The sequence below is a fragment of the Neoarius graeffei genome, chromosome 5 (genome assembly GCF_027579695.1).
Source record: "Neoarius graeffei isolate fNeoGra1 chromosome 5, fNeoGra1.pri, whole genome shotgun sequence".
NCBI lineage: Eukaryota > Metazoa > Chordata > Actinopteri > Siluriformes > Ariidae > Neoarius > Neoarius graeffei.
This window is the reverse complement of record NC_083573.1, coordinates 7,960,779-7,985,254: the sequence shown is the minus strand read 5'-3', so window position 1 is coordinate 7,985,254 and position 24,476 is coordinate 7,960,779. Positions and strand designations below refer to the sequence as shown.

At 43.1% G+C, this 24,476-nt stretch overlaps 2 protein-coding genes across 3 annotated transcripts in view; both read right to left on the bottom strand.

Moving 5' to 3' along the window:
• Positions 1-5,403, bottom strand: part of LOC132885825 (troponin T, slow skeletal muscle-like) — a 31,526-nt gene extending 26,123 nt beyond the window's left edge. The window contains exons 1-2 of the mRNA XM_060920341.1: positions 5,284-5,403; positions 4,257-4,388 (exon numbers count right to left, since the gene is read on the bottom strand). Of these exons, the coding sequence (XP_060776324.1) occupies positions 4,257-4,388; positions 5,284-5,403 (252 nt within the window). The remainder of the gene's footprint in view (positions 1-4,256; positions 4,389-5,283) is intronic.
• Positions 3,743-24,476, bottom strand: part of LOC132886456 (carnitine O-palmitoyltransferase 1, liver isoform) — a 69,875-nt gene continuing 49,141 nt past the window's right edge. For both annotated transcript variants that reach the window (XM_060921112.1, XM_060921113.1), the window contains 13 exons: positions 21,153-21,230; positions 20,941-21,048; positions 18,841-18,928; positions 13,770-13,965; positions 13,221-13,409; positions 12,043-12,148; positions 11,839-11,955; positions 11,581-11,745; positions 11,364-11,492; positions 6,339-6,494; positions 6,077-6,190; positions 5,794-5,886; positions 3,743-5,706 (listed from right to left, as the gene is read on the bottom strand). In XM_060921112.1, coding sequence (XP_060777095.1) covers positions 5,584-5,706; positions 5,794-5,886; positions 6,077-6,190; positions 6,339-6,494; positions 11,364-11,492; positions 11,581-11,745; positions 11,839-11,955; positions 12,043-12,148; positions 13,221-13,409; positions 13,770-13,965; positions 18,841-18,928; positions 20,941-21,048; positions 21,153-21,230 — 1,662 coding nt within the window. In that variant the 3' untranslated portion in view covers positions 3,743-5,583. The remainder of the gene's footprint in view (positions 5,707-5,793; positions 5,887-6,076; positions 6,191-6,338; positions 6,495-11,363; positions 11,493-11,580; positions 11,746-11,838; positions 11,956-12,042; positions 12,149-13,220; positions 13,410-13,769; positions 13,966-18,840; positions 18,929-20,940; positions 21,049-21,152; positions 21,231-24,476) is intronic.

Here is a 24,476-nt window from a genome sequence, read left to right as displayed (position 1 = left end):
GAGCAACATATGCTCCCATCCAGACGAGGTCTCTTTCAGGGAAGACCTTGCATTTTCCAACATGACAATGCCAAACCACATACTGCATCAATTACAGCATCATGGCTGCGTAGAAGAAGGGTCCGGGTACTGAACTGGCCAGCCTGCAGTCCAGATCTTTCACCCATAGAAAACATTTGGCGCATCATAAAACGGAAGATACGACAAAAAAGACCTAAGACAGTTGAGCAACTAGAATCCTACATTAGACAAGAATGGGTTAACATTCCTATCCCTAAACTTGAGCAACTTGTCTCCTCAGTCCCCAGATGTTTACAGACTGTTGTAAAGAGAAAAGGGGATGTCTCACAGTGGGAAACATGGCCTTGTCCCAACTTTTTTGAGATGTGTTGTTGTCATGAAATTTAAAATCACCTAATTTTTCTCTTTAAATGATACATTTTCTCAGTTTAAACATTTGATATGTCATCTATGTTCTATTCTGAATAAAATATGGAATTTTGAAACTTCCACATCATTGCATTCCGTTTTTATTTACAATTTGTACTTTGTCCCAACTTTTTTGGAATCGGGGTTGTTTGTATGTATGTACAGTTGTGGTCAGAAATTTACATCCAGTGACATGAATGTCATGGCAATATTTGGGCTTTCAGTAATTTATTTGAACTGTTCTTTTTCTGTGACAGAATGTACAGCATACATCTTTAATTTAAAAAAAAATATATATATATATATATATATATATATTATATATATATATATATATATATATATATATATATATATATATATATATATATATATCAGTTTACAAGTTTTAATTTCCTTTGGGTTTTCTGAAATCAACACAGTCAAAAATTTACATACGCTCACTTTGATCAATTCCAAGGTGCTGAAATTTCCAAAATGTCTCTCATCTTGCCAAGGCCGAGGTCTCTTCACTTCCTGTTAGTGATCATGATTGATTACAGCTGGTCGCTTCTCTGTGCCTTCATAAAAAGGGTTTGTTTACAGCACTCATTGGATTGACCAACACAGAGTAAAAATGGGAAAGTCCAAGGAGCTCAGTGCAGATCTGAGAAACAGGATCGCAGATGTACACAGCTCCGGAACGTCTCTTAGAGCCGTTTCTAAACAAGTGCAAATTCCAAGATCAGTTCAAACAATTGTATCCAAGTTATTGTGAGGTGTAGTCACTTTGCTTCAAGAAAACCCAAGCGCTGAAAGGAAATTGGTTTGGATGGTCAGGAACAACCCGGGAACCACCATGGATCAGTCTACAGTTCAGATCACCATGGACTAAGACGCTGCTATCTCAGAAATAACCCCCTGCTCCAAAACTGACACCTTCAAGCTTAAAGTTCGAAGCTGACCACACGGACAAAGTAAAAAGCCTTCTGGAGGAAAGCTGTATGGTCAAATGAGACAAAGATGGAGTTGTTTGGCTACAATGACCACCATGTACAGAGGGACACTGTACCAGCTGGTGGTGGTGGTAGGATCATCATGCTCTGGGGCTGTTTTGCTGCAAGTGGAACTGGTTCATTGCACAAAGTGGATGGAATAATGAAGGATGACGGCTACCTCAGAATTCTTCAGCATAAACCATCTTCAAATAAGCCTGTTGGTTTTCTGTATCTCCTTGCGCTGTATTACTTACTTTGATCGTTTTTGTGTTTTTTAAATTGTGCTACATAAAAAACAAAAAGAGTCCCTTTTAAATCCCAGACTTGTTTACCCCAAATTTGCCCTGTCAGTAGTCTTGCAGTATCTTGTCAGTAGTTTTGGTAAGCTGTCAGTCGGAATTTTACTGGGGTCCAATCTATGTATTGTATCGAAGACAAAAAGTAGAAAGCAGCCTATTAGATAATAGTACTCATTCAAGTTGAAAGTGATAGATTACATGAACAAAATTTTAAAAATTAAAATCTAGCACTGGTCTTATTTTTTCTGTCAAGTTAAGCACCTGTGAGAACCAAAAAGCAAACCCATATAAGATTCTAGATCTGCTCCATAATCCTCATATTACCAAGCCTAGACTCTAAGGTCTACTTGTTGACTCCTCATACATTTCATCATTTCAGTATCTCTGTATGTTGCTTTGACCCGACGTGTCTCTTGCAGTCATTCTGACCCGCGTGCGCACAAGAAAAATCTACATTACAAACGTTGCAATGGACGTACATGTTCCCTTTCTTAGATGATGTAAGGCATGGCCACAGATCGTGATGGGAGTCTTTATATTTGTTAGGTTTATATAAGTATTAATTCTTGGCCAATAATTCAGCAAAATTATTCTGTGTCAAAATTATATTAGTTGAAACGACCTTAGGTCCAGCTGGACATTGTTTGGGAACATTTTGTTTATGAAATGTGTATTTTGAACAGAGAAGTGTCTGAAGGTCTGTTTTGGTGTCAGATCGACTCACACACACCCTGAAATGGTAGAATTAAAGTTCATGTTTATGTTAATCCATTCAGTTGAAACTTAGGTCATAGCTTCATAAAAGCTATGAAATATACTGAAATATATTGAAATATACTATGGTAGTGATTTGGATCCCGTAATTAATGAATGCATTCCGTGATTAATGTTAGTTTTATAGTTTTAGATTAGTTTCATAATGACATTATAATTATAGTTAAGATCTTATGATTCTAAGGGTTTTTAGTTTAAAAGCATTAACCTAATTTAGCTATGAGTTTAATCCTGTTAGTTGTTTAATTGTTCTCTCTCTTTCAGACATATTCTCATTGTTCTTGTGGTTAAGTTGTTCTTATTTTTAATGTTTATTTTCTTATAACATTCTTTGTTTTAGCATTGTTTTAGACATATTGTTATTTTGCTTATGTTGATGAAATCAAGATGTAATTTACTGACTTAACACACATTTATGTGTTAAGGAGTTATGTTAAATTATTAGATCCTTTCTGTGCAAACGTGTCTTTGACCTTCTCTGAATAGACTCCGTAGACTAGACATTCTGTGTTTAGACATTCCATGCTGATATCTATCTGTACCTTACTGTCATCAGAAATATGTTTTTATATTATGATTGATTCAAGATCATTACACACTTCCACATAGACACACACACACACATGAAGACAAAACATAAACACAGAAACACTATAAGACGTTTCCAAAGATGTTTTCATTTTGACGAAGTGACTGTGCGAATAAACTGACATGTGAATCTCTGATTCTGATTGTCTGTTTCTCTCGACCTGATCATTCTCGTCCTCGGCCGAGGGTGGCCCACGAAGGAATCGGGGTCTCTTTCTGGGTGACGACTTCTGGTATTTCTTTGCAGGACTATCAATAACGCCATCGGCCTTTCGCTTTGCGGCTGCCATGATTGTGTGCTCAGAAACCAGAGTTGAAACAATGCAACCTTCCCACAATGCAACGTACGGTAAACGTGGCTTAAACGTGAGTAAACATGGCCGCGCCCATGACTATACGATCGATGTTCGATTCCCACAATAAATATGATTATAAAGTAAGTCATGAAACATTTGGCAACATTTCGGCCATAAATCGTAGTTTTTGGACAAGAATTCGTAGTCCGTATTTTGTTTTGAAAAATCGTAGGAACTACGGACAAATCGTAGGAGTAAACAGGTCTGAAATCCTTAAAAGTTTACAGAACTGGACACATGTCCACCCTATACGTGTTGTTCCATATCGTTCTTTTCCTTTGTAAAACAAATACAACAGACAGACAATTTTGTGTGTGCTTCAATCTTTTTATTTTAAAAAAAAAAACTTCAGGAGTTTAGATCCCCCCCCCCCCCATAAAGACGTATAAAATACAGAATCTTGCGAGAGTGAGAAAGACTCACGACTGCCCGAAAGACGAAAGCAAGCAGAAGGAAATAAACATGGATGCAAACTACTAGCCTGAGAAAGCGATAATTAAGTGTGTGTGGGGGGGCGGAAGAGTTCTTTATAATTAGACAGCGTACAAGCAGGAGTTAATTATGTTACAAATATTCATTTTGTTTTAGTTTTTAGTTCTGACATCATAGAATAAACACCACAATCACAAGAACAGCAACGAGACCGCAGTGGTTAAATTCATAAGACAAAGAAAGGACAAAGTGTAGAGTGAAAAAAAAAAAACTTGTGTAATAATAATAATAAATCACAATATCCATTATTATCAAGTCTGAAGAATACGTGAAGTAAAAATCTCAATGGCGAGTGCTCCACTGTTTTTTTTTTTTTTTTAAAACCTCCACAAATTCCTGACCTTCATCTGACCATGCTTCGATCCTTCTTGGAGATCATCTTCTGAGCCGTGGAAAATCACACCGTCACCGAGACGTCCCAACGGTTCAGACTGAACGACCGGGTTCCCTTCAGGTGTGATCGTTACGTGACTCTGGCAATAATTATTCGCACTCACTCATGCATTATAACCATCATGTCATGCATTCATTTTACAGTCTTTAAAAAAAAAAAAAAATCACTCGAGCACCTGCACGCTTTTGTTCTGAACTTCATACCTAATTATGTCCGGCAACGTCATTAACACAAAAGATCATTCAAGTAAAACTAATTCGGCGTGATCTGTTCGTCAAATCCGAATGTGAGGTCTGATAAATTCTGAAAACGTTCGTTCACTGACTGCACGGTGTTAATGTGTAACATCGATCCTATATTATACATATAAAACGCATTTAATAATTAAATACATGTAGAATTGTACATTCCAGTGTGTAGGAGTGAGGTTCGGATTGTTCATGATCTTTTAAAAAACAACACGCGCCTGCGCACACAAAACAAAAACATTTCTATCACGTATTCTTTTCCGGGTACTTCTTTATCTCGTTGCGCCTTGAAGTCCAGTGGTGTACGTTAGATTTGGGTTCCTTTCGTCCGAGATGGAGCTCTTGGATGTTCGAACCAACGAGTGCAAACTTGAGCCGCACAATTCACCAGAAAGCTTTAAAAAAAAAAAAAAAAATTTAACTGAACATTGAAATAAATGAAATGAATTCTAGCATTTCAGACGATACACACTGCGAGGTTGCATTCCTGTGCTCCCAGCCAGTATTTCAACCATTAACCTGCAGGCAGGCTGTCCGCTCGCTACCTCCTTTCTCAGCCAGGATGCCCTTTTCATCCATCCCAAACCACATTTCGTCGACTATGGTGATTAAAAACTTTTTTTTTTTTTTTTTAAAAGATTCTTCACCTTGAAATGTGAAGTTACTTGAAATATGTTGTCCTTGCTTTTACACTGCAAGTGGCCACTTGTGTGAAGTAAAACATACCGAGCTGACCCTGATCGGACTGGGACGCAGGAGCTTTCTGAATGTTGGACCCGAGATGCTGCTGTTAATCCCTACCTCCTGAACAGACAGGACTGGATCGCCTTCGTCTTCTAAAGTCATCTCTCCATGTGTTAATGCATCGGTGGTGATTCTAGCCTATCCTATCCTATTCCTCTTTCCGGTCCTTGCATCATTCTCACACACACACACACACACAGAAAGAGAAAACACTAATTTAAAAAAAAAAAATTAAAAAAAATCTTTCTATACTGAATGAATCCCTCGCTCCGCCCCTCCACTCTACAGCTCTTTCTTTGCGATGTGGTTCTGCTCGCTTCGTGGCGCTTCTCTCTTATCGTCCGTCATGAGCTGCAAAAGATCCAGCAGCGCCTTGCTGATCTGTGCTCCGAATCTACGGCAGTCCTGAGAAGGAAGAAGGACGAGTTATACGAACACAATTCACAGTCAACTTTTAGAAATCTAGAAGCGCTGACCAACAAAAACCCTCACGGTCTGAGGACACGAACGCTTGCTGGAGACGTGGAAGCTCATGATCTTCTCTCCGATGATGCTGTAAGACACGCCGTATCCATCATCAGCAACCTGGAGAGAAAAAAAAAAAAAAAAAAAAAGTGTAGCGTCCTGTAGATTGAAAACAGATTCTTTCCCGCAGACAAGACCAGAATGTCCAACGTTCTCGGTGCGAATCAACAAAACTAGTCAGCTACTAATTTGGAAAAGATGATCGTGCATATACAGACAGAACAACAATTATGTTCACGATAAGACTTACAGGTCCAAATCCTCCTCCGCATGTGATGTAGTCGGGGTGATTGACGAGGTCAAACAGCTCCACCTGCTGGAACGGAGTCTGACTGGTGGAGAGACGCCACGGCTCGGACAGCACCTAACCCGAACGTGCATAGCGTCCGTTATCAGGCTTCAGATTTATTTATCCACAGAATACTACATAATACTCGAACAGGTCAGCCCTCCGAGTTTTATTTCCGTCACTGAAGCTGATTCTGAAACCTCTCCCTCACACACACACACACCTCTTTGAGGAAGGGCGACTCAACACCCAGGTATTTTGAGACGACGTAGAGGCAGAAGAGGTGTCGGTCTATTCCAGCTCCTGTCATGGCCATCCGATAGAGCATCTGATGCTTCTCAGTCGCCGTATGCAACAAACGCCTGCACACGTCCACCGCCTGCACGGAGATTCGTTCATTTAATACTTTAAACTGAATAAAGAGAATCATCAGAGTGAGGCAGCTCAAGGAGAAGATGCATCTGAGACAGAGACAAGTACACAGTCAGCAGGGGCGTAGCTGGGACAGGGGGTCCTGGGGTGCCCGTGACCCCCCCCCCTTTGTCGGACCATACATTTTTTCAATAGCCGCACAAGAATAAGCGCCCGCTGTAATTTTTCGAACTTATTTTTTTTTGGTCACCTCAGCTTCATTATAATAATAATAATAATAATAATAATAATAATAATAATTACAATAATAATAAGTTCAATTTATATAGCGCATTTCACAAACCCAAGGATGCTTTACAAAAGAATTACCACCCAAAAAAAAAAAAAACTAGGAAGAGTAGTGTGAGGTAAAGAGAAAAGTTTTCAAGTTGGCTTTGAAGGAAGAGAGAGTGGAACAGTCACGAAGCGATTGTGGTAACGAGTTCCAAAGTTTAGGAGCAGCAACACTAAATGATCTATCATCCATAGATGTCAGTTTAAAACGTGGAACAGTCAGAAGTCCACAGACAGAAGATCTGCGGGAGCGGGAGGGGCAGTACAAATGAATTAGCTCACAGAGATAGGAAGGGGCGAAACCATGAAGAGCATGGTTAAAAGCAGGATTTTGTATTTGATCCGAGGAGATAACTGGCAACCAGTGCAGTTGCTGTAAAACAGGAGTGATGTGAGCTAGAGCCCTGCACTCCCGCGGGAGTCCCGCGGGACCCGCCGCAAAGCAGTGCGGCGCGGGACAAGTTTTGAAAGCTCATTGCGGGCGCGGGCGGGAGCAGGAGTGCACATATGCGGGCGGGAGCGGGAGTGCACATATGCGGGCGCGGGCGGTGATAAGCTGCAGTCCCGCTAACTAAAAACGTGTTTGAAATAAAATTTATAAATTATTAATTTATGTCCATCATATATAATTTGTGCTGGATATTTTATTTGGCATTAATAAAAACATTTTAAGATGCCTAAATTTACAGAGAGAGTCAGATTGCCAGATTGAGTGAGGAATGGCATCTTAAATTTGCCATTGATCACCCTAATGGGCAATCCTTTGATCACTCTAATGACTCGCCGTTCACACCCAGCCTCCAGTGACCCACACTAACATGATGCCTCAATGACACCTTAGATGAGCTGGTCATCAGAATTCTGATTCTGATCCAGGAGAGGATAAATATCTCTCGTACGTTTCCGATTCTTTTCCTCTTCCGTGTTTGAGATCTCCGATCATGGCAGAAGAGCAGAGCTCCTTTACTGAAGCTCACAGTGCTTCAAAAGTAAGTGCTGCTTTAAAAAGAGGTACATTTACCGTTAAAAAGTCAAGAGTCCTGAAATCGGACATTTTAGTTAGAAATGCTTTACAAATGTAAACTGGGTTAGCCTAATGTTTTGTATGGCTGAACAATAAATATACCAAATTTCCACTTGGAATTACGTGCTCGCCTGTCTTTTTTTACTGTTTATTATTATTATTATTATTATTATTAGAGACACTGACGAAGGCAACAGCCGAAACGTTTGTCTCCTTCTGCTGCTAAAAACAACTGAAAAGAAATGTAACTAAAAGAATAAGTTCAAGAGTGCGATCCATCTCTCCTTTCACACTAATTATTCATAGGAGACGCACCACGGGAGAGCGCATACTTAAATGATTAGCCTACTTAAATTATTATTATTATTATTATTAGGGGCGGCACGGTGGTGTAGTGGTTAGCGCTGTCGCCTCACAGCAAGAAGGTCCTGGGTTCGAGCCCCGGGGACGGCGAGGGCCTTTCTGTGCGGAGTTTGCATGTTCTCCCCGTGTCCGCGTGGGTTTCCTCCGGGTGCTCCGGTTTCCCCCACAGTCCAAAGACATGCAGGTTAGGTTAACTGGTGACTCTAAATTGACCGTAGGTGTGAGTGTGAATGGTTGTCTGTGTCTATGTGTCAGCCCTGTGATGACCTGGCGACTTGTCCAGGGTGTACCCCGCCTTTCGCCCGTAGTCAGCTGGGATAGGCTCCAGCTTGCCTGTGACCCTGTAGAAGGATAAAGCGGCTAGAGATAATGAGATGAGATGAGATTATTATTAGGTCTACATGCTGCCATTTCAACATTCCGAATTCAGAAACAAGGTAAATAATAACAAACGTGAACGTGAGCTGTAGATATTTATGCTCAAATCCACTCAAAGTAGGGGGCGGGGCACCATCACACTGTGTCAAGACAAGAACTTTCCTGAGAAATAACGCGAACGTCTTCATCATGTGGGATTTGCGGGCGGGAGCGGGACTGAAAAATCATAATTCTTTGCGGGCGCGGGCGGGACTGCACAATGCGGGCGCGGGCGGGAGCGGGACTGAAAAATCCGACCCGCGCAGACCTCTAATGTGAACAGTGCGCTTGGTAAGTGTGAGGACTCTAGCTGCTGAGTTTTGGATGGACTGCAGGCGATTGAGCAATGTGGCAGGGAGACCATAAGAGAGAGATTTGCAATAATCAAGATGAGAAAAAATAAACGCATTGACCAACATATTGGCATCAGTTTCCAAGAGAAAAGGGCGGAGACGTGCAATATTGCGGAGGTGAAAGAAAGCATTCTTAGTAATTAGTTTAAGATGGGGTTCAAACGTAAGGGTGGAGTCAAAGAGAACTCCAAGGTTTTTTATAACTTGGGAAGGATAAATAGACACACCATCAACATCAATAGTAAAACTGGAGAAATTCTGAACCTGTCTTTTGGTACCTACTAATAGAACCTCCGTTTTGCCAGCATTAAGTTTAAGGCAGTTCTTATGCAGCCATTGCTTAAGGTCAGTGATGCAAGTCCTTAGCAGCTGAACAGAGGCTATGGAAGGGGTGATAGTGACGTAGATTTGAATATCATCAGCATAACAATGAAAGTTAAGGCCATAGTTACGAATAATCTGGCCTATAGGAGAAACGTATAATATAAAAAGAAGGGGACCAAGGACAGAACCCTGAGGCACACCTTGAGCAACAGTAGCAGTGGATGATTTATGAACACCAATAGAAATAAACTGTTGCCTGTTTGCTAGATAGGACTGAAACCAGGATAAAGCTAAGCCAGTAATACCAAAAGAAGATAGTCTGGTCATTAGGATTAGATCGTCATTAGGATTTCTATAACCTTGTATGGACTTCCTGTGGTTTGGGGGCGAAAACCCAGTTTGTCAGAGTGTGCGTGGGATGTAAGTGCAGATATGAGCATAAAGTGCGTGAAACGCACACAACAGTTTACCTAATATACTTAAGTCTAGCCAGGATCTCTTGTGGTTTAGAATCCATCTCAACGACCATTTTAGAGGTTTACTACAAACCTATAGCCCGCCATGATTTGTCAATTATTATGTATACTTTTTTTTTCTCTTTCTTAATTTATTATGCAAGTCAAATTCTAATTCCTGTATGAATTATTTTTTTTAATATATACTTTGTTGAGCTTAGGGGATACGTTGCAATTGGGGCTCCGCCCTGTTCGTCTCTCCGGTCACATTTTACCATTGTTATGTTTTTTCTTTTAGATCATATGTGAATTTGTGTATATATTTTCTGTGACAAATTACAATAAACTAAACAGTCCGAAACAGCGGACAAAGTCGTAATCGAGGAAACAGGCAGGAGGTCCATCGAGGCGTGGACAGAATATTGGAGGCAAAACTATACAAGATCAAGGGACGAGAAACGGGAGTCGAAAAACCAGGAGGTCAACAAGGACAGGGACAGGAAACAAGGCTCAGTAAAGGCCAATTTATGCTGACAACGCAGTCCTCGCAGATGGCGTCGCAGATGGCGTCTGCGTAGCCCCCCCCTTCGCAGACGCTCTGCGTGCACCTCCCAAAAATTGTGACCACCGCAGAAGCCTCGCAGACAAGAGGGCTCTGATTGGTCCACTCTACATCCGCTGTACACGCACTTCCGCTTCCCTACTTTCCCGGTTTGTTTTTTCTTCACGACCGCCATTTTTAAAAACACGAGCGAAGATGGAGCAGCACGAAGAGCGGTTGATCGAGGAAGTGAGGAAGTACGTACATCTATACGACTCCAGTTCTAGTCATTATAAGTAACCGGAGGATAAACACTCCACTAACCACACCCACCAACTACTCCTAGCGACTTCGCGCCCCCTTGCGTTGTGGCGGTGAATAACATCGCGCACGCCTATTACTCCCCGCTCAACGATAAATTACAACTGTCTGCGAAAAGCTATCTGCGAAAGCCTTGTCGCAAGAGCATGCAGAGGCCCTTAGGCACACTAGACGCGGCGCAATACTTCGCATCATCCTTGCATGGGCGCGGTCCTTAAATAGTCCAAACATAGTTCACTGATTAAAGACAGGTGTTCTTTGTGAATGGCGCGCGTGCTGGAGCTCGTTAGGTGCGTGTGCAGCCCGAGGCGCACAGGACTGACGCCGTTCTGCACAAGCGCAACACGATCGCATTAGAAAGCGTGGTCAAGCTGCCAGTGTTGCTGCAGTCTTTTTAGTTGCGAATTACGAGCATTTCCTCGTGTTCGCCAGGTCAAAACAAGCCAAACTTTCCTCCTTCTTTCGACGTGAAGAAAGGTCAGCAATTTATGATATATATTTTTCCATCAAAGTTGCATTTTGTGGCTTCGAGGCGGAGTTTTAGTACCGTTTTGAGAACGCAACTTCAAGAAAACGTGGAAGAAACAGCAATAATGGAAGAGCCGGTTTCGAAGCTACCTAAAACTAGCAATGGGAATTATTTTTTGTTACAGAATGTACTCAGGCTGCCAGTCAGTGTGTGACCCCGCCCACCCCTTTGAAAAATCCTAGCTACGCCCCTGGTCAGGTGTGCGTGTGTGTGTACCTCTCCATTCTGGAATGCTTTGACGAAGGCACAGGTCTCACTGGAACACGAGCGCACGGTTTCAGTCCGGCCCTCGCGGAACAGGCGCGTCATCGACGCCTCGTACGTCAGACAGAACATCCCTCTGTCCTGAGCATCAGAAAGAGTAAACCGGTATACAGAAACAAAAACACAAAGAAGGGGCATGATGGGAAATGTCGTAAATCTGAAGACTCACCCTGTAGTAGGCTAGCTGCAGCGCTAACTGGATGAAGGCGTCGGGGCTCACGCGGATCTTCTTAATGCTGCCTTTGCCGAAATCTCGGAAGGCGAAAACGTGAAAGCTGATGTCATCGGCCAGCGCCTGCGCTACCGAGAGAGACTCAGCGACACGCTCCTGACACTAAGAGGGGGAAAAAAAAAAAACGTGTCAGAGAGAAATTAATCGATGGGAAAGTAAACAGAATGCGTTTTGTCGCCAAGAGCGCATGCGTACCTTCGAAGGAATGTCCCAGGATAATCTCTGTGGGTGGGGCAGAGACAGATTCTCGTCACCTTTGCAATGTCCCTCTTGATTATAACCCAACTGGAAACTGTCCATGGTCAGGACATACTAAGAGAGAAAGAGAGACAGAGAGGGCACGAGATCTCCATTTGAACCTCCATTCAATCCTGTACTTGTTGGTTTCCCAAATCTCACCTCCCACATGTGCGAGACGATGGGCGCGTCGGCCCAGGAGTGCTCGGCGTTCAGGCCGTTCTTCCCGTTCTTATACAGCACCACAGTAAACGACTTATCGAACCACCTGAGGAACACATGCAGTCAATTAATGCTGGATCGACATCTAAAAACGAACCAGAAATACAGAATGAAACATTCAGGGGCGTTCTATTATCGTAAAATAAATTCATCAACCCCGAGGTCGTGTGATGACGCAGAGTTACTGTTCTCGCTCGAAAGTGGAACACGATATTAGCACGTATCGAGCGTTTTATGACGGAGTCAGCGGGGCGAAGTATTGCAATCAGCGCCGTTTGTTTGTCTCTTAACAATCGAGCGTCTGGACGGTTGCACCGACTGATTTCAAAATTTTAGGGTAGGTGCACAATGGTCCACAGATTACCTGATTTAAAATTTGGGGGTGAAGGTGAAGGTCAGCGGAAAGATCAACCCTTCGGTCAAAATAATATATTTTCCATTATAACTCAAAAACGGTTGCCGAGAGACAGACGTTTACTATTATGAGCAGATAGGAACTCCCATATGGCACCATGATCTTTGACCTTGAGCGACCCTGAAAGGTCAAACTCAAGGTCACGGACTTTCAGAGGGCGGTAACTTGAAAACAGATATTTACGATTATCAGTTTATAGGAAGTGCCGGACGGGCTTTCATTTGGCACCACGATCTTTGACCTTGAAAGGTCAAACTGAACGTCATGGGTTGTCAAAGGGCTACAACTTGAAAAATGGTTCATGATAGCCAGATGTTCACCATTATCAACATATAAGACAGTGTTTCCGCTATGTACAATTGGCTGCGGTGGGCCGCCGCACCTTGATTTTTGCCACCGCACCTTCAGGAATTCCTGAAGGGGGGCCGTGGCCCGGGTAACTTTTTGAAAATTACTTTTGAAAATTATTTAAAAAATAGGCTAAACCAATATTTTTTGACGTTGAGCGGACTCGAGCCTGGCATGAACCGCTCCGACGCGCCATAATGACACCAATCTATCACCAGCCAATCAGAAGACTTAATCAAACGCATCTCCCGCCCACTTGTGTCCGCGTCTGAGACATTGAATTTTCACAGAAGGAGGGAAGAAGTTGCCTGAGGTAAGACTGTGTGAGGTAAGACCAAGTTCTGGAGAAACTCGCCTGTCGTAACATTTTCCGTGAAACAGAGACTTGGCGTAGCGATCCATACTAGTGTCCGGGTCGTCTCCCATCATGCCTTGCTCCTCGTCTTCCAGGGTGACGAAGAACGCAGCTTTCTCGATGCAGTCCAGAGATCTCTTATTGACGCCAGAGCTGAAGAACTCCTTCCTGGCTTCAGCCCATGGAATTCTGGGAAAGGTGTTTAAAAAGACAGGTGTTCGTTCATAAAATTACCCATTATGTGGAGCACTGGCGAGGGGGCGGAGTCTGGTCTGAATTCAAATTTTCTGCTTGATGCACTGATGGAAAGAAAAAAAAAAGGGCACTCTTTTTGCCACTGAACAAGTTTTATAATTTATTTTAGTACAATTCAATTGGGGCATCTGTTCCTGCCAGTCCCAGTGAAGGAGGCGTGGCCTCTACGACCAAGTCTCCGTGCTCGTCAGTTTCAGTCAAGGACGTGTGGCCTCTGCGTGTGTAAATCCCTGTATCCTTCGAACCTGACTTATCGTAATACTTGTGTGTGTGTGTGTGTGTGTACACATGTACCGGTCCCCTGCAGTTAATGCTGCCAGCTTCTCCTCGCCTGGCGCTGGGGCAGACTTGTTGTCCAGGATTCGCTTGATCTGCTGTTCGATCTCACGCGGCGTCAGCATCCTGCCTGCCTGGTAGAGCCACAGACGGAAATATCGCCCCCTGTGGTACACGGCCACGTGCTCGCTATCATTCCAGTGCACCACTGTGTCTACAGCAGGAGAGCAAGAAAGCATTTGTTTGTCAGGCTCATCTATTGGAAGAGAGCTCTGTATTTAAGCAAGACTCGGGTCATGCAGTTCACTAAATCACGATTAGCTTCCACTCCCCTAATAATAACCACCCTAGATGGCCAATATATAGAGAGAGAAAGTCTCAGTATACAAATACTTAGGTTTGTGGATTGATAATAAGATCACTTTTAAAGTTCACATCAAGAAACTGGCCCAGAAACTGAAAATTAAACTTGGATTCTATTTTAGAAACAAAGCATGTTTCACTCTTCAAGCTAGAAAGAAACTGATAAATGCCACCTTTCTTCCTGTACTGGATAATTGCGATATCTTGTACAACCCTGATTCCAAAAAAGTTGGGACAAAGTACAAATTGTAAATAAAAACGGAATGCAATGATGTGGAAGTTTCAAAATTCCATATTTTATTCAGAATAGAACATTGATGACATATCAAATGTTTAAACTGAGAAAATGTATCATTTAAAGAGAAAAATTAGGTGATTTTAAATTTCATGACAACACCACATCTCAAAAAAGTTGGGACAAGGCCATGTTTCCCACTGTGAGACATCCCCTTTTCTCTTTACAACAGTCTGTAAACGTCTGGGGACTGAGGAGACAAGTTGCTCAAGTTTAGGGATAGGAATGTTAACCCATTCTTGTCTAATGTAGGATTCTAGTTGCTCAACTGTCTTAGGTCTTTTTTGTCGTATCTTCCGTTTTATGATGCGCCAAATGTTTTCTATGGGTGAAAGATCTGGACTGCAGGCTGGCCAGTTCAGTACCCGGACCCTTCTTCTACGCAGCCATGATGCTGTAATTGATGCAGTATGTGGTTTGGCATTGTCATGTTGGAAAATGCAAGGTCTTCCCTGAAAGAGACGTCGTCTGGATGGGAGCATATGTTGCTCTAGAACCTGGATATACCTTTCAGCATTGATGGTGTCTTTCCAGATGTGTAAGCTGCCCATGCCACACGCACTAATGCAACCCCATACCATCAGAGATGCAGGCTTCTGAACTGAGCGCTCATAACAACTCGGGTCGTCCTTTTCCTCTTTAGTCCGAATGACACGGCGTCCCTGATTTCCATAAAGAACTTCAAATTTTGATTCGTCTGACCACAGAACAGTTTTCCACTTTGCCACAGTCCATTTTAAATGAGCCTTGGCCCAGAGAAGACGTCTGCGCTTCTGGATCGTGTTTAGATACGGCTTCTTCTTTGAACTATAGAGTTTTAGCTGGCAACCGCGGATGGCACGGTGAATTGTGTTCACAGATAATGTTCTCTGGAAATATTCCTGAGCCCATTTTGTGATTTCCAATACAGAAGCATGCCTGTATGTGATGCAGTGCCGTCTAAGGGCACTGACCGAAGATCACGGGCACCCAGTATGGTTTTCCGGCCTTGACCCTTACGCACAGAGATTCTTCCAGATTCTCTGACTCTTTTGATATTATGCACTGTAGATGATGATATGTTCAAACTCTTTGCAATTTTACACTGTCGAACTCCTTTCTGATATTGCTCCACTATTTGTCGGCGCAGAATTAGGGGGATTGGTGATCCTCTTCCCATCTTTACTTCTGAGAGCCGCTGCCACTCCAAGATGCTCTTTTTATACCCAGTCATGTTAATGACCTATTGCCAATTGACCTAATGAGTTGCAATTTGGTCCTCCAGCTGTTCCTTTTTTGTACCTTTAACTTTTCCAGCCTCTTATTGCCCCGTCCCAACTTTTTTGAGATGTGTTGCCGTCATGAAATTTCAAAATGTCTCACTTTCGACATTTGATTTGTCTATGTTCTATTGTGAATACAATATCAGTTTTTGAGATTTGTAAATTATTGCATTCTGTTTTTATTTACAATTTGTACTTTGTCCCAACTTTTTTGGAATCGGGGTTGTACATGAATGCTGCCTCTACCACCCTTCATGTCCTCGATACAGTTTACCGTGGTGCACTACATTTTATTGTGAATGCCAAACCACGCACTCATCATTGCACTCTCTATGAGTTGACTGGTTTCAGCTCTCTCTCACTGCGCAGATGGATCCATTGGCATATTTTTATCTATAAAGGTATTATTGGCAAATTGCCTTCATATCTTTCTAATCTACTGTCTCAAATGCACTCATCTTATAATTTGCGTTCAAATAACATTATACTCTTAGACACACCACGAACACAGACTGAGTTAGGTAAGACAGCTTTTAACTTTGCACCCCCTGGTGCTGGAATCTCCTTCAAAAAGATCTCAAGTTATCTGTTGCTATTCCTCTCAACCATTTTAAAAAGTTACTCAAACACCTTAGATCTGACGGTTGTAAATGCTTTCATGAACTAACCATTCAGTTATTTCGGTGTTGTGCGGTACTTGTCTTGATTTGCTTACTTGTTTTTTGCATTTTAATCTCTCCAGTGTTTTTATATATATATATATGTGTGTGTTTTGTTGAACCTGTTTTTATGTGCTCCGTTTCTATGTTTCGTCATACTTTGTGCAATGTCTACATGTCTGTATGTCAGGGCTCCCTTGTAAAAGAGGCTGAATGTCTCAGTCAGTGCGTTTACATGCACATAGAGAAAATCGAATTCCTGCCGTAGCTCGGCTGAAATCGAACCGAACTGGATTTCTCGTAATCGAGCTACGTGGCCTAGATTATGTGATTGTAGCCGAGCTACTCAGTGCATGTAAACCCTATCGAGCTACGTAGTCGAGCTACTTACTTCAGCACTGCCCCTTCCGGAAGTGACGACACCACAAGCGAGAAACACAACAGCCTCGGTCGGCATGACAACAGTAGTAGTAGCGAGCAGCAGAAGAGGTCAGGAGGAACAAGGAGAACGAACTTCTCGTTCTTCTTGTGAACACGGAACTGATAACTTTGTTTACACTCTTGAATAGCTCTTCTTGACGACAACCGGAAGTGTACCAACACGATGGGGCATGTAGCGCCACCTGTGGCTCGGGTGCACAATGTACCTCACACAATAGCTCGATTTCCTTGTGTGCATGTAGGATTGGATTTCTCTGGGTGTTTTCACACCTGGTCCCCTTTAAAGGAACCAGACTCAGTCCTCTTTAAGTGGACCAAAAAGTGGACCAACAGAAAAAGAACTCAGTTCTTTTTGTGTTCACACTGAATTTATTACAAAGAGGACTGGGTTCTCTTTCTGGTCCAGTTAAGCTTTGATGGGGCCTCAGTCCTCTTTCTGTTCACACCAGGTCCTCTAGAGCCCTCAGACCCCCAGTGCACGGAATTCTGGGTAATTTTCTCTTGAATCAAAATGTCTGCTGCCATGCTTGCCCTGCTGTATTCTTTGATCAAAATAGTGCGGATTAAGGAAAATAAATTTTATTTATATATATATATATATATATATATATATATATATATATATATATATATATATATATATTATTGTGGCCGACTCATCAGTCAGTAAGTTCAGAGAACTGTAAAGCGGCTGTGGTAAGTTCCAAAAGGAAGTTGAGTTTCCCTGCTACAGTCACGTGACCAACTACGGCAAACGAAGAAGGTTAAACTACAGTGAAAAAGGCGAAGTGAACCCGGTGCGCTTTTTGTTCACAATGCGCAGATTAGGCGAACCGTACCGTTGATTTTTAGCGAACCGTACTGAGACCACCTCCTGAGGTGGTCTCAGTTCGGTTCGCTTTAAAGGGGTCTGGGTACGGATGGAGTGTTCACATGTGCGCAAAAAATACTGAGTCATCGATCTGAGTTCGGTTAGATGGCTGAAAGGGACCAAGTGTGAAAACACCCTCTGGCACCCCTGCTGGGACCCTTAGCTCTATTACCGACAGTAGCTCGATTTGGATGTGCATGTAAACGCACTGAATGGGACTCACCCTGGTAAAATAAAGGTCAAATAAAAAAATAAAATAAAAAATTTACACAACACTCCAGCTGAAAGACATTTAGAAATTTAACACGCAAATGAATCAATACAATAAATCTCATCAAAACGTGTACAGCAATGATGGAAAAGAGTCTTCGGTGTCAGTCAGAGGGAAAATGATCACTTTTATTATATTCATTTCAAGAGCTAATAATAATAATAATAATAAAAAAAGATGCTGGTGAAAGATCGAGAGTGTATGAAGAGAGTTCGAGAATAAAGCTCGTATTTTTCCGTGTACAGTGTGTGTTAACGCTCCTCTCCACCGCCCATCAACGCAATAGTGACATGGAGGTGGTTGCACACTCGCAACAGTCAGTAATTATACATCACAGTGACGGAGTGGGTGAGGAGTATCAGCTTTCTCCAGTTAGTAATTAAATTCCACAAGAGTGTATGTAGATTGAGTGTGTGCATGTGTGTGTGTGTGTACCTGTCACAATTCCAGGTATGCGACAAGTGTCAAACATCCTCTCATACTGATAGGAACAGCAAGGAATAGAGGACCTCAACAACCACTGATCAGAGAGAGGGAGACATGGAGGGAAAGAATGCGAGATAATAATAATAATAATTTTTAAAAAATGGTCCAAAGAGAAGATGAACAGATGGCAATGGAGGAGGGGAAAAAACCCTGCATGCAATAAAGAATAAAATTGATGGAAGAAGTGCCTCGATGAAGGGAAAATGTATGAACAGAGAAAGACGAGAAGCGGTCAGGTTTCAGGTGGTCAGGAACGCACACAAATCAGAAAGTCAGACAAGCTACACACACACACACATTTTTGCAAATGGGGATGGTGAATCTCTCTCCCTCTCTCTCTGTGTCCTTCTTCATTGGAATTGAATGTTTTGTGCAATAAGTGTGTGTGTGTGTGTGTGTGTGTGTGTGTGTGTGTGTGTGTGTGTGTGTGGTGTTTTTTACCCGTCTCCACTCCTGGGGTTCGTGTGGTGTTGAAAAGCCTCTCACACTGAGCTGCACACAGAGGAATGAAAGTGCCAGGGATACGGCTCTGAGAGAGAGAGACACACGCAGAGAGAAAGAGAGAGAGAGAGAGAGAGAGAGAGAGAGAGAGAGACAGACAAAGGATGGATGAGGAGGGAGACGGGCAGAGAGAGTGAGAATGAAAAAGAAAAAAAAAGAGACAGACAGTAGGAAAAGCAAGAAGGTCATGAAGTGAGAGAAAATAAAAGAAAGATGAACAGATGAGACTTGGACTTCAAACTCAAAAACAGGAACACAGCTGAGAAAACAACCAAAACACACACATGCATGCACGTACACACACGAGCACACTCTATTCACTGTCAGCTACTGTCCATGTATGATTATACTTTTTTTTTTTCCTCATAATCCAAAACACTGAGCTGCAGTGGCCTAAGTACAACCCCGATTCCAAAAAAGTTGGGACAAAGTACAAATTGTAAATAAAAACGGAATGCAATGATATGGACGTTTCAAAATTCCATATTTTATTCAGAATAGAACATAGATGACATATCAAATGTTTAAACTGAGAAATTGTATCATTTAAAGAGAAAAATTAGGTGATTTTAAATTTCATGACAACACCACATCTCAAAAAAGTTGGGACCAGGCCATGTTTACCACTGTGAGACATCCCCTTTTCTCTTTACAACAGTCTGTAAACGTCTGGGGACTGAGGAGACAAGTTGCTCAAGTTTAGGGATAGGAATGTTAACCCATTCTTGTCTAATGTAGGATTCTAGTTGCTCGACTGTCTTAGGCCTTTTTTGTCGTATCTTCCGTTTTACGATGCACCAAATGTTTTCTATGGGTGAAAGATCTGGACTGCAGGCTGGCCAGTTCAGTACCCGGACCCTTCTTCTACGCAGCCATGATGCTGTAATTGATGCAGTATGTGGTTTGGCATTGTCATGTTGGAAAATGCAAGGTCTTCCCTGAAAGAGACGTCGTCTGGATGGGAGCATATGTTGCTCTAGAACCTGGATATACCTTTCAGCATTGATGGTGTCTTTCCAGATGTGTAAGCTGCCCATGCCACACGCACTAATGCAACCCCACACCATCAGAGATGCAGGCTTCTGAACTGAGCGCTGATAACAACTCGGGTCGTCCTTCTCCTCTTTAGTCTGAATGACACGGCGTCCCTGATTTCCATAAAGAACTTCACGTTTTGATTCGTCTGACCACAGAACAGTTTTCCACTTTGCCACAGTCCATTTTAAATGAGCCTTGGCCCAGAGAAGACGTCTGCGCTTCTGGATCACGTTTAGATACGGCTTCTTCTTTGAACTATAGAGTTTTAGCTGGCAACGGCGGATGACACGGTGAATTGTGTTCACAGATCATGTTCTCTGGAAATATTCCTGAGCCCATTTTGTGATTTCCAATACAGAAGCATGCCTGTATGTGATGCAGTGCTGTCTAAGGGCCCGAAGATCACGGGCACCCAGTATGGTTTTCTGGCCTTGACCCTTACGCGCAGAGATTCTTCCAGATTCTCTGAATCTTTTGATGATATTATGCACTGTAGATGATGATGTGTTCAAACTCTGCAATTTTACACTGTGGAACTCCTTTCTGATATTGCTCCACTATTTGTCGGTGCAGAATTAGGGGGATTGGTGATCCTCTTCCCATCTTTACTTCTGAGAGCCCCTGCCACTCCAAGATGCTCTTTTTATACCCAGTCATGTTAATGACCTATTGCCAATTGACCTAATGAGTTGCAATTTGGTCCTCCAGCTGTTCCTTTTTTGTACCTTTAACTTTTCCAGCCTCTTATTGCCCCTGTCCCAACTTTTTTGAGATGTGTTGCTGTCATGAAATTTCCAATGAGCCAATATTTGGCATGAAATTTCAAAATGTCTCACTTTTGACATTTGATATGTGGTCTATGTTCTATTGTGAATACAATATCAGTTTTTGAGATTTGTAAATTATTGCATTCCGTTTTTACTTACAATTTGTACTTTGTCCCAACGTTTTTGGAATCGGGGTTGTAGGAGAGGAAGAGGTGCAGGGTTCAGGTGGACTCACAGGTTTGAGTTCCTCCTTGTTTAGCTTCCTGCGGTACAGGAGGAGAGCGTGCAGTGTGTTTCCCGCTCTGGCCGCTTGGATCGGAGTCGGGGTCACAAACATAAAATCCTGATGGAGAAGAAAACAAAATAATAAGAGCGTCAGAATAATTTATTCTCGCCTCCACATATCATAGTGAGCTTCAGTTACCAGAGAGAGAGAGCTACACACACCATGCCGTAGTAGTTGCTGTTCACCATGATGGGGCCGCGGCCTTTCAGGTAGATATACTCCTCCCACCAGTCACTCACCTGTGACGGACAGACAGAATAACCCTGCTCTCAGCACCACACCTTGAATTTAAAAATGGCACTTTCCTGCAACTGAAGGGAAAAAAAAAAATCCTTCTATCCAAACCATTTCTAAGCTTTTCATACATTTCTAAGAATGGTTCCTGTACCACACCTGCGTCGCCTCAGCGAGGGTGAATGATGCTGAAAGACCCGAAACGTCACTCATGATGTGTCCCAGCGCATCCGAGGATGGATCTTCGAATTGAATTGCGGTACGTTTCATGAAGCCAGAATGTTCAGCTATAAAACAAAACTCGATTTGTCTCAGATGTGATTTTTTTTTTTTTTTTTTAATTTGCCTCCAAAAGTAAAAAAAAAAGCTGGGTGAACATTTTCTAAGTGTGGTGAGTCCATGATTATTGCCAGGGCTTGTAGATCAGGGAAACTGTAACTACATGATACTTAATTTCGGGGATTATAAACACCTTTCTAAAAATTTTATTGAGCATCAAAGGGTTTTCAAGGACCACATCAAGCAGCAGAAGTCAAGCATCAAGGTGTGAGCAGCAAGCTATGGTTTTCGTTTATGCACCACCATTTTTCCTCCACGTACAGGGCCGTAGCCAGCATTTTAAAATCACCGAGGCCCGTGGTGCGCGTGCAAAGAGCGCGCCGAAAAATTTGACATATTTAAATGAGAGGGGGGAATTAAGGCCAATTTATGCTGACAACGCAGTCCTCGCAGACGGTGTCGCAGATAGCGTCTGCGTAGCCCCCCCACCTTCGCAGACGCTCTGTGCGCACCTCCCAAAAATTGTGACCACCGCAGAAGCCTCGCAGACAAGAGGGCTCTGATTGGTCCACTCTACATCCGCTGTACACGCACTTCCGCTTCCCTACTTTCCCGGTTTGGTTTGTTTTCACGACCGCCATTTTTAAAAACACGAGTGAAGATGGAGCAGCACGAAGAGCGGTTGATCGAGGAAGTACGTACATCTATACGACTCCAGTTCTAGTCATTATAAGTAACCGGAGGATAAACACTCCACTAACCACACCCACCAACTTCGCGACTTCGCGCCCCCTTGCGTTGTAGCGGTGAATAACATCGCGCACGCCTTTTACTCCCCGCTCAACGATAAATTACAACCGTCTGTGAAAAGCTGTCTGCGAAAAGCTGTCTGCAAAAGCCTTGTCGCAACAGCATGCAGAGGCCTTTACACATCACACAAGAGATCTGTTCCTGAAATTCATGGATGCAAACGGCGCGCCTTTTGGCGGATGCTGCCTTTTTCACGGCTGTCTGGGGGACTTGTGTGAATCGTGCAGATCCGATGAGGTTTTTTTTTGGGGGGGGCGTTGGAGTGTCTGATTATAATTTCATCAAAGTAAATTCTGTATTAAAATTACTAAATAAACAAATGCCGTTACAGTCCATGAAACAGGAAGTACGAGAAGAAAACAGTAAATCAGAAAGCTGTGCACGTAAAGCCAATTGGCTGCGCGCCATTATCTGCTGCTGGCTGCACTTCACTGCACGCACAAGGATTTCCATCAGTCCAACACGAGTTACGTAATTGGCTTTACGTGTGCAGCTTTCTGGTTTACTGTTTTCTTCTCATACTTATACTTCCGATGTTTCATGGACTGTAACGGCATTTGCTTATTTAGTAATTTTCATCTCATCATCTCTAGCCGCTTTATCCTGTCCTACAGGGTCGCAGGCGAGCTGGAGCCTATCCCAGCTGACTACGGGTGAAAGGCGGGGTACACCCTGGACAAGTCGCCAGGTCATCACAGGGCTGACACATAGACACAGACAACCATTCACACTCACATTCACACCTACGCTCAATTTAGAGTCACCAGTTAACCTAACCTGCATGTCTTTGGACTGTGGGGGAAACCGGAGCACCCGGAGGAAACCCACGCGGACACGGGGAGAACATGCAAACTCCGCACAGAAAGACCCTCGCCGGCCACGGGGCTCGAACCCGGCCCTTCTTGCTGTGAGGCGACAGCGCTAACCACTACACCACCGTGCCGCCCATTTAGTAATTTTAATACAGAATTTACTTTGATGAAATTATAATCAGACACTCCAACGCCCCCCCAAAAAAAAAAACTCAGCCGTGAAAAAGGCAGCACCTGCCAAAAGGCGCGCCGTTTGCATCCATGAAATTACTTTTAGGGTCCGTTTACACGAGGACGCTGTCGGGTAAAAACGACTAAATATTTTATCAGAAGTGCCTTTCATTTACACGGGGACGGCGTTTCCGAGGCTGAAAAACGGATAAAATTGAAAACGCCTTCCAGAGTGGATAAGTTAAAAACGGCCCCCGTTGCATATCCGTCTAAACTACCCAATACGCCAAACTCTGCTCGGATCTGCTCACGTCGGGTACGCGTTTACGTCATACATGTGTCATATACTGCACATGCCAGCCCGGGAAGTAAGAAAGTAAGTAAAAAAGTAAGAGCATGTCTGATTACATCGATCCAAAGGACCTTCAAGCTGCTCTGTGTTTTAATGCAGTAGATGTGTTTTCCTGCTCACCCGCCCGGCTGGAGCTCCTCAGTTTGGTGTCGCCAAGTTACACGCACGCGCGCACCGCCTATTCAAGCCGCTCGTGAAACCATAAACCCGAGACTGAAAACAAAACTAGCAGCCGAACGGGTTTATTTTGCTGAGATGGACACTGCCTTTTCTCTTCTTCACCGAAACAAGACTGAGTGTTACTTAATAAAGGCAGATTAAAAGAGTTTCGGTTTGCTCCTGCTCCTCCCTCGAGCACTACAGTACCTCAGCCGGACCGGTGTTCTGTAAAGTTATCCTAGCAAGTTCTCATACAGACCGTTTTATTATTCAAAACAAGTCATTACAAATTATTTGACTCGGCCAAAGACTCGACCAATACGCACAAAACATAAAAATCGGCAAATGCGTGAAATTCTCACCGATTTTCTATCAGCCCAGCTGATCGGTGGGACAAAACTACTGTTAAATTTTCCTCCCCTCCTGGATTTCGCGCATGTGTAGTAGGCTTGGTAGGATAACTTGACAGAACAGCGGCGCAGATGTGCAGATCAGACAAGACGGAAGATGTTGCGCATGCGTGCAGACATAGCGGAGACATTTATGCGTCACCGTAGAGACGCAGATTTCCTCCTTGAAAACGGTCATGTAGACGCGGAAAAAAGTGAGAACGAAAACGGACTTTTGCGTTTTTGTTTTATACCGTCCCCGTGTAAAGTGGGCCTTAA